Source organism: Thalassophryne amazonica, chromosome 10, assembly GCF_902500255.1.
Source record: "Thalassophryne amazonica chromosome 10, fThaAma1.1, whole genome shotgun sequence".
Taxonomy (NCBI): domain Eukaryota; kingdom Metazoa; phylum Chordata; class Actinopteri; order Batrachoidiformes; family Batrachoididae; genus Thalassophryne; species Thalassophryne amazonica.
Window position 1 is genome coordinate 42,153,251 of NC_047112.1, and position 10,526 is coordinate 42,163,776.

The 10,526-nt window shown below is 42.1% G+C and overlaps 1 protein-coding gene across 2 annotated transcripts; it reads left to right on the top strand.

Moving 5' to 3' along the window:
• The first annotated feature begins 4,097 nt into the window (after window positions 1–4,097).
• plaat1 (phospholipase A and acyltransferase 1) lies at window positions 4,098–9,296 on the top strand. 2 transcript variants are annotated; one of them, XM_034180827.1, is made up of 5 exons: window positions 4,098–4,197; window positions 5,031–5,080; window positions 7,084–7,222; window positions 7,502–7,770; window positions 9,192–9,296. In XM_034180827.1, exons 2-5 carry the CDS (start codon window positions 5,054–5,056, stop codon window positions 9,291–9,293), a joined length of 537 nt encoding a protein of 178 aa, XP_034036718.1. In that variant the 5' UTR covers window positions 4,098–4,197; window positions 5,031–5,053; the 3' UTR covers window positions 9,294–9,296. The 2 variants fall into 2 exon arrangements, with proteins under 2 accessions (XP_034036718.1, XP_034036719.1); XM_034180828.1 differs by lacking the exon at window positions 4,098–4,197 and having other exon boundaries at window positions 4,829–5,080.
• The last annotated feature ends 1,230 nt before the right edge of the window (window positions 9,297–10,526 follow it).

Sequence of the window (10,526 nt, forward strand, 5' to 3'; positions counted from 1 at the left end):
CCCCCCCCCCCCCCCTTACAAAATCTGGATGTGCCCTTATCTACAGGGGTACTGTTAGCCTGACAACTGGCCTCTCTCTCCTCGCCTGTGATTGGTTGGTGGTGAGACGCTGACGACAGCCTCACTTTGATGCCTCTCTTATTTGTTGTTTCGGAGTGGGAAATCTCACTCCTAAATGCAGGCCAGTATCCAGGCCAATTCATAGCCAGGCTGGTTGTCGGGCTACGGTACTGTGGGCTGGTTTGACCACTAGAGGTGGGCGATACCGGGAATTTTGGTATTGATCCGATACCAAGTAAATACAGGCCCAGTATTGGCGAAATCGATACAGATACCAATACTTTTTCATATTTAAGCTTGATAGATCCAAAGGATCCAAAAGACCTAGGCTAGAATTTCACCAAACATTGTACGTGACAACAAAATACTTTATTATCACAATCAACATTTTTGTTTAAAAAATATCACTCAACACAACTTAAAACAAAGTATCGATCTTTTTACATGAGGATTGTTCAATATCAATACCAGCGTTGGTATCCATATTAGGATCGATCCGCCCACCTCTATTGACCACTCCCCCTCAAAAAAAGAAAATTCTACACGTAGTTTTAACATGCCCAAGAATAATACACGGCCTATTGTAGCAGCTAAATTTTCCAAAACACATGTTAAAATATAAATTTTACATTAGTGTAAAAATTAAATCAAATCAAATCAATTTTATTTATATAGCGCCAAATCACAACAAACAGTTGCCCCAAGGCGCTTTATATTGTAAGGCAAAACCATACAATAATTACGGAAAAACCCCAACGGTCAAAACGACCCCCTGTGAGCAAGCACTTGGGAACAGTGGGAAGGAAAAACTCCCTTTTAACAGGAAGAAACCTCCAGCAGACCCAGGCTCAGGGAGGGGCAGTCTTCTGCTGGGACTGGTTGGGGCTGAGGGAGAGAACCAGGAAAAACACATGCTGTGGAGGGGAGCAGAGATCAATCACTAATGATTAAATGCAGAGTGGTGCATACAGAGCAAAAAGAGAAAGAAACACTCAGTGCATTATGGGAACCCCCCAGCAGTCTAAGTCTATAGCAGCATAACCAAGGGATGGTTCAGGGTCACCTGATCCAGCCCTAACTATAAGCTTTAGCAAAAAGGAAAGTTTAAGCCTAATCTTAAAAGTAGAGAGGGTGTCTGTCTCCCTGATCCGAATTGGGAGCTGGTTCCACAGGAGAGGAACCTGAAAGCTGAAGGCTCTGCCTCCCATTCTACTCTTACAAACCCTAGGAACTACAAGTAAGCCTGCAGTCTGAGAGTGAAGCGCTCTATTGGGGTGATATGGTACTATGAGGTCCCTAAGATAAGAAGGGACCTGATTATTCAAAACCTTATAAGTAAGAAGAATTTTAAATTCTATTCTAGAATTAACAGGAAGCCAATGAAGAGTGGCCAATATGGGTGAGATATGCTGTCTCCTTCTAGTCCCCGTCAGTACTCTAGCTGCAGCATTTTGAATTAACTGAAGGCTTTTCAGGGAACGTTTAGGACAACCTGATAATAATGAATTACAATAGTCCAGCCTAGAGGAAATAAATGCATGAATTAGTTTTTCAGCATCACTCTGAGACAAGACCTTTCTAATTTTAGAGATATTGCGTAAATGCAAAAAAGCAGTCTTACATATTTGTTTAATATACACTTTGAATGACATATCCTGATCAAAAATGACTCCAAGATTTCTCACAGTATTACTAGAGGTCAGGGTAATGCCATCCAGAGTAAGGATCTGGTTAGACACCATGTTTCTAAGATTTGTGGGGCCAAGTACAATAACTTCAGTTTTATCTGAGTTTAAAAGCAGGAAATTAGGCTTCTAATTGTTTAACAACAGTTTGTGACAACCAGTTACCTCAAAGTCTCGCTGCGCGCTGATGTTTTGGCACAGCTGGGCCACTCAAGAACATTCAGAGTTGTCTAAGAAGCCATTTCTTTGATATCTTGGCTGTAGCGAATATTCGTCCCATCTTGTCTATGGCTGATGCTGAGACTTTGATTCATGCATTTGTCTCGTCTTGATTCTGGCTATTATATTGTTCTATTTTCTGGTTTACCGCAGTCCAGCATTAGGGGTCTTCAACTGGTTCAAAATGCTGCTGCCAGACTTTTGACACAATGCAGAAAGTTTGACCACATTACGCCCTTTTTGGCATCCCTACACTGGCTTCCAGTTTCTGCAAGATGGGATTTTAATGTACTGTTATTAGTTTATAAAATTGTTCATGTAAGCTCTTATGTACCAGCTTGGGCCCAGTGTTCGCAGGGTGCAGGACTTTTATGTGTTCCCAGGGTGAATAAAAAGTCTGCTGGTCACAGAGCTTTCTCTTACAGTGCCCCAGCTCTGTGGAATGATCTCCTGGCACACATACAACAGTCGGATACTGTGGAGACTTTAATAAATTTGATTTGGTGTGTGTGGATTTAGCTCCATATGTGCTCTGCAGCAGGTTTTCATCCAGGATGTCTCTGTACATTGCTGCATTCATCTTTCCCTCATCCTGACTAGTCTCCCAGTTCCTGCTGCTGAAAAACATCCCCACAGTGTGATGCTGTCAGCACAATGCTTCACTGTAGGGATGGTGCCTGGTTTCCTCCAAACATGATGCATGGAATTCTCACCAAAGAGTTCAATCTTTGTCTCAACAGACCAGAAAATTTTGTTTCTCTGGTCTGAGAATCCTTCAGGTGCATTTTGGCAAACTCCAGGAGGGCTGCCATGTGCCTTTTACTAAGAAGTGGCTTCCATCTGGCTACTCTTATCATACAGGCCTGATTGGTGGATTGCTGCAGAGATGGTTGTCCATCTGGATGGTTCTTCTCTCTCCACAGAGTAATGCTGGAGCTCTGACAGAGTGACCATCAGGTTCTTGGTCACCTCCCTGACTAATGCCCTTCTCCCCCGATCACGCAGTTTAGACTCTAGGAAGACTCCTGGTGGATCAGAACGTCTTCCATTTATGGATCATGGAGGCCACTGTGCTTATTGGGACCTTCAAAACAACAGAAATGTTTCTGTACTGTTCCCCAGATTTGTGCCTCGAGACAATTCTGTCTCAGAGGTCTACAGACAATTCCTTTGACTTCATGCTTGATTAGTGCTCTGACATGCACTGTCATCTGTGTGACCTTACATGTAGACAGGTGTGTGCCTTTCCAAATCATGTCCAATCAACTCAAATCACTATGCAGATCCACCCTTCTATCTGCTGTGGAGACCCCAAATAAAAACCAGGGAGGAACTGAAGGAACTTACTTTCTACTATTACAAAATGTGGACTTTGGCTTGAATAGACCAATGTTACAAACTGAATGTGCATGTTCAGTGGTGTGCAAATCTCACGTGACTAAGTGTGAAGTTACACTTTCGCTCTCAGCTTTGGGGGGCAAAGACTTATTCCAAGATTGCACCAGTATAGTGTGAAGTCTGTGTTACTGACCAGAAAGATCTTGTTACATCTGGGACATGTTTAAGGGACTTTGTCCACCCTTCTTTGGGCTTATGTGGAGCATGCATGTCTGACAACTGCTCACTAAATGCATTGTACCCCATGGCATTCATACGTGCCAAACAATGCAACATTGGCTTATTTTAACCAATTTTTCTCAAAATTTAATCATTTTGTCGTCGGTTGTCCATCAGTCATTCCAGCAAGTTTGGTGAAAATAGGATCAAAACTCTGAATTAGTACTGTTCACACACAAACACACAGAACCAAAAACAACACCTGGCAAACGCTGTTGTGCACATGCGAAATGACAATAAAGACACATTATGACGTAGGATGGTTAGTTGTGCTCTGAACAGGTCTCTCTCTCTCTCTCTCTCTCTCTGTGTGTGTGTGTGTCTGTGTCTGTGTGTGTGTGTGTGTGTGTGTGTGTGTGTGTGTGTGTGTGTGTGTGTGTGTGTGTGTGTGTGTGTGTGTGTGTGTGTGTGTGTGTGTCCCAGTGAACAGTGGAAAAACCTCCAACAGGACGTCCAGCTTCTGCTTTGGTTTTGGAATATTTTAAAACCTCTTGACATCTCAGGGTGTGTCTGAATAAGTCTCTTCCCATTTCTTTTTATTGTAATTTTTAATGGATATGCGTAGATTTATGATGGAGAATTAAAATGGTGAGGAAGAAAAACTGCTGGTGTTTGAGTAAGTATTACTCCTCTTACCACTCTTGCCACTCAGGTGATTTAACTAATTTATTAATTTGAATCCAAATAATAGTAACAAAACAAAAAAGCATTTTAATGCTTTATTTGTGATGTACTGGAAAGGAGATAAAATGTGTATGTGTGTTTTATCTATCTATCTATATCTCCACTTGTAGCCTAATGTTCTTATTATAATGTTCGTATTATATATTATACCTGCTGAGATTGTAATTAATTCAATGAATGCACATCACATGTTTATGTGATGGCAGTTCGCCCACAGTGTTGATGGTCTTCATGGTTCAGTAAAATAATATATGGCTTCAGCGTCATACATTAATGATGACATGAATACCCAAATTGGTCTCCTGGGCTGATATGGATTACATCCCCCCCTCCCTGGACAGGGGGCTTTAGATCATTTCAGTAATTACCTCGGGGTATAAGGGACAGAAAATTTATTTTGAAAGTGAAAGTTGTATAAATTCACATTTTTACTTGTGTTTCTGTGCGGCTGATATTTTTCTGTCAGCTTCCCCATTATGTGGGTGACTATTGTGGGACCGTATGTAGCATAACAGCTTGTGTGCGTGTGTGTGTATTGTCTGTATGTGAGCGGCTGTGTATTGTCAGTGCGTGAGCTGTCTTTCACATTGTACCATCTGATCCAGCATTCTCTGCCTCTGAGAATTTTGTAATCCTGTACAAAGGGTCTTGTCTTACCAGAAACAATAGGAAGGGATTTTTTATTATTATTTCTCACTTTTAATTCATAATTTGCTCGTAGATGGCAAGAAATATCATCTCAGCTGTGTTTTCTTTTGTTTTTAGAATTTGTGGAAGCATGATGTGGGATGGATAAACAACAACGGAGCTCTGCTGTAAGCTGCCTGAAAGCCTTTTAACGTGTCACTGGACACTGTGTTTCTATGAAAGGTGATCTGTAGCATGTCAGGGTATGAATGACCTTGCTGACCTTGAAATGTGTATATGAGTGAGTGATCTGTTGGAGAATTTCTGTGTGGCTACATTTAATGTAAAAGTATTTATAAAAGTTTGATCATGCAGATCAAAATGGAAATATATTAATTTACATGTTTTCAATGGTTTTTCCTGAACCAAAGCAGAAAATTGCAGAAAAATTTCCAAAACTAGACAACTGTTATGTTTCGGACGCAGTCGGAGCACCGACCCAGCGTTTGAAAGGACCCAGCATAAAATAAGCAGAGCACGGTTCAAAAGATAACAGAATTTAATAAACATAACAGTGTGTGACGTGCTAAACAACTAAAAAGTCCGCGGTCTGGTGAGGTGGAAACACGGCGCGCTCTCAACAGCGCAAACGGTCCGGAGCCACAGCAGTTCGGACCCAGGGACCCCGCCGACACCCCCCAGGTGGCCGTGACAAACCAAGTCTGTGAAGAAAGAAAACATGAGGTGAGTCCAACTCCACACAGAGAGACACAACTCAAAGGTGCACGCAATCAGCAAACACTTCCTGGCTTAAATCTATACATCAGCTTCTCAACCTGCAGGCACGGAACAACTCAGTTCAAATCTCCACTGCAGCAGAAGCTGATTAGACAATTAGCATAACGTGACAGCTCACTAACACAAGGTGTGAGGGACACCAAATCCACTGTCATTACTTCATAAAAGTCACCAAAAACCGAATTACCTCAGGAAGTGTGCTGAAGAGCGTGAGACCTCACCCAATCCTCCTTCACAGACTGTGGCGTCAAACCTGGAGTGGTCTCTGCGTCCGTGATGGTGAGATTGTTCTCCTGACGTCGATCTCACACGTCTGCTCACAAGGTCGAGTCTCTGGCAATCACACACTGCATTCAAGGTTTAAATGCAGCGATCTCTGATCAAGACAGAATACACCACAGCTGTGAGTCCTGATGACCTGCATGTGAAAACAAGCCTCAGGTGTTCAGGGTGAGATCCTAATGCTCAGCCACTCAGTCCTGAATGCATACCACCCGGTGGGAGAAACAGAAAACAAAAACCAAGCCAGCCAAACACCCCAGCCCACAACACAAGAGTACGTATGGGCCACACATATACCATTACTTATTGCTGTTGCAAGAGTTACAGCAATAACACTTTTAGCCACAATTATGTTGACCTTCACCCAAATTATTGACCTCTGGATCACCTTGACAGGACAATTTTTTTAATCCACCTAAGAATGTGCCACATTTGATACCAGTTAGGTTGAAAATCAAATTATTTGAGCTTTGCCAAAATTAAATCACTGACATGCCAAGTTTCGTAGAAATCAATAAAAGGACCTGAGAGAACAAACAGTCAAACCTGACCTCGGCCCCAATTATTGACCATTGGTAAATTTTACCACACCTGAGCCACTCCACAGCCAACCTCACCATGTCTGCCACGTTTGGTGCAAATACGAGTGGAAAAACTTAAATTTTAACCTTTGACCCTAGTGACCTTGACTCCAGTGATTGACCTTTGGCAAATTTAATCTCACCTGGAAAATTCCGTAACCCACATACATACATGTGCCACGTTTGGTGGACACTTGAGTGAAGATTGTAATTTTGACCTTGGATCACAATAACCTTGACATTTTCTAACACAGTTTGAAGGGCAATTCTGGGGTCAACCTTCATCCACATGAGACTTTGGTGGGAATTGGCCATCGGACCTGGAAGGAGTTCTGGAACAAACAGACAAACTTTGATCCAGTGTCCAACATGCTAATGATTTGATCAAAGGTCTCTTTTCATTCTGTACTGAACATGTCAGAATGACTAGTTCTTCCATTTTATACAAGTAAATGTCAGTTTTGTGACATCCTACAACTGTATCAAGCTGTTAGTGTTTCACTCCTTTTCTCTTCTGGTTGCCTGTATAGATGGCCTCTAATGACCCTGACCTTCCTGAACCTCAAGGTGACCCCCAGCCTGGTGACCTCATTGAAATCTTCAGACCAGCCTATCAGCACTGGGCGCTCTACCTGGGAGATGGTTACATCATCAACTTAACTCCTATTGGTCAGTTGGCGCTTCCTGTAGCTACTGAGCTGAGCTAAAAGCTAGCATGGGTTAAAGTGAGATGAAGCCCTCCTCCAGTTATTCCAACAAATGTTTCCACTGTAAGAAATACAGCTGCATTTTCAGGCAGCCTGTAAAAACAGCGTTAAAAACCCTAACTCAACCCTAAAACTATCTGGGCCAAGTTGTCCTGAGGATTAAGTTCTCTTGTTAATTCCTGGAATCTACATCTTATAGCAGCTGATCCTAACCCCATGAAATACTATTATTCTTCCCCAGATGAGAGCCAGGCAGCAGCCATGTCCAGTGTGAAGTCAGTCTTCAGCCGAAAGGCAATAGTGCGCATGCAGCTGCTGAAGGAGGTGGTTGGGAGTGACACGTACCGGGTCAACAACAAATATGACCACAACCGCACACCCCTGCCCGTCTGTGAAATCATTCAACGAGCACAAGTCCTCATTGGACAGGAAGTGTCATATGACCTGCTGGGGAGTAACTGCGAGCACTTTGTAACCCTTTTAAGATATGGGGAAGGGGTGTCTGAACAGGTCTGCACATAAACAGCCCACACTGAATCACGAAACTCAAAGATCATAGATCTCTAATATGCTTTTAGCCTTGAATTTTATATACACTCTTTCAGTTCTATCTGTATTTTTTTTTTCCGTTTTCCTGCACAGTGAGTCAATACTTTTGGTGTCATTACAGTAGATTTTGATTTCTGGTAACAGTTTAGTCTCACAAGTTGTTAATCCATCTGCCACTGTTTACCATTTTTATTGTGCCAGGGGATTACAACCTATATCAGTTTGCTGAATGACTGGCTTTCACTAGGTCAAACATTTAGCAATGTGAAGAAGTAAGTACTATTTAGACTTGAATCCTGTTGCGGCTTACAGTAGGTTCCATAACAGGAACCAGATATGGGGCTAAAATTCCCCCTGGACAGGACGTTTGTTCAACATAGGTTACTTCCCCAGCCAGTACTGAGATAATGTAGATGAAGTATCTTGCCCAAGGATGCAGACAAAAGGTCTACATATTGGCAGGCCAGCTCCTTATCTACCAAGCTACCTACTCCATAGTGTGAGAAAACATGAAAACCTAAAGAGGGTCACATTGTGAAAAGCCTGATTTTATCTTAAGATTTAAATGAACTGAAGTGATGTCTCAGGATCCTTAGCCTTTGAAGGTGAGAGATGGAAAGAGGTTTTGGAGTCATGAAGTTGGTTTTCCAGTTGGTTTGGGGATGGTGGTGATGATACAGTACCAGGAGACCGAGGAATCAGGTCTTTTGGTTCCTGGTGCGTCTTGTCTTACTGAATGGTTGTGAGACAGATACTAATCAGTAACCAAAGGAGAAAAGTGGATGTCTTTGGTACTAGGTCACTACAGAGGATTCTTGGGTACAGCAGGATCGTCCTTGATTCAAAAAAATGGATACTTATGGAGACTAAGATGAAGTGTACTACTTGAATTGCAAGAGAACTTCACCAATGATATTTTGGCCATGTGGAGTGTGTCTCTGGTAATGATCCAGCACTGAGGACCCTAGCAGCTGAAGAAGGCCAAGGGGACGCTTATATTTCACCTGTTTGTTGCAGGTTGATTACTTTTATGAAGTGAGGATGGACTGTTTTTCTTGGTGGTTGCAATCAAGGACCTAAGATGGTTCTATAGTGTGGTGGATATGCACTCTCCCAGACCTATAACATGTGACTTCTGGGTGCAACTTCATATTTTGTTTCTTGTCCACTGTGTGCTGAAAGAGGTTCCAAACCTTACAACTGTCACCATAAGAAATGGCTGAAGAAGTCAAAAGAGTATCAATTTTTGAGTAGAAACTTCCCCAAAACATCTGCAACAAAATCCATTATGTGATGTCCATCATATAAGATCATGCGTTATTGAGTTTTGTTTTATCCTTTATGATAATCAGTCATCCTCTGCTTGTTCCACGTCTTCACAGGCTACACGGGCCATTGGGGCCATCGGTTTGGTAACGGCAGCAGCCAGTGCCTTTTCTGTCCTTGGACTTATCAACCCACGATCCAGAAATAGGCCCTTTTGACAGCTGGATTATTGTTTTCAGGCTCATATGGTTGGGAATAAAAAAAAAAAATCAAACCTCAATAACATCCAATAAAATCCAAGTATGAAATGAGCTGCTTCCTATTTCTTGAGTTACTCTGTTGTAGATTTATAGTTTACAGTAGCAGGTTTACATACAGATTGGCTAAAATCTTTTAAACTCCATTTGCTTCTATTGCCCAAATTACACTTTATTATCAAACAATGTGTGTGTTAAGTCAGTTAAAAAGTTTTACTCAGTGGAAGGCACAGATAATCAAAACATTAGAAGATAAACTTTATTGATCTCACAGAGGAGAAATTCACATGTTACATCAGCTCTTAAGAAAACACACAGAGTGGGTGCAAGTACAGGAAAATGTTCGTCAAACAGCGTGTGCAAGATAAGCAATAATAATACTTGTAACAGTACAAGACATAAGCAATGAGGTAGAAATAGAACATGTATGTATATATACTTGTGTATATATATATATATATATATATATATACACACACACACACACACATACATACCTCAATCAATCAATCAATTTTTTTATATAGCGCCAAATCACAACAAACAGTTGCCCCAAGGCGCTTTATATTGTAAGGCAAGGCCATACAATAATTATGTAAAACCCCAACGGTCAAAACGACCCCCTGTGAGCAAGCACTTGGCTACAGTGGGAAGGAAAAACTCCCTTTTAACAGGAAGAAACCTCCAGCAGAACCAGGCTCAGGGAGGGGCAGTCTTCTGCTGGGACTGGTTGGGGCTGAGGGAGAGAACCAGGAAAAAGACATGCTGTGGAGGGGAGCAGAGATTGATCACTAATGATTAAATGCAGAGTGGTGCATACAGAGCAAAAAGAGAAAGAAACAGTGCATCATGGGAACCCCCCAGCAGTCTACGTCTATAGCAGCATAACTAAGGGATGGTTCAGGGTCACCTGATCCAGCCCTAACTATAAGCTTTAGCAAAAAGGAAAGTTTTAAGCCTAATCTTAAAAGTAGAGAGGGTGTCTGTCTCCCTGATCTGAATTGGGAGCTGGTTCCACAGGAGAGGAGCCTGAAAGCTGAAGGCTCTGCCTCCCATTCTACTCTTACAAACCCTAGGAACTACAAGTAAGCCTGCAGTCTGAGAGCGAAGCGCTCTATTGGGGTGATATGGTACTACGAGGTCCCTAAGATAAGATGGGACCTGATTATTCAAAACCTTATAAGTAAGAAGAAG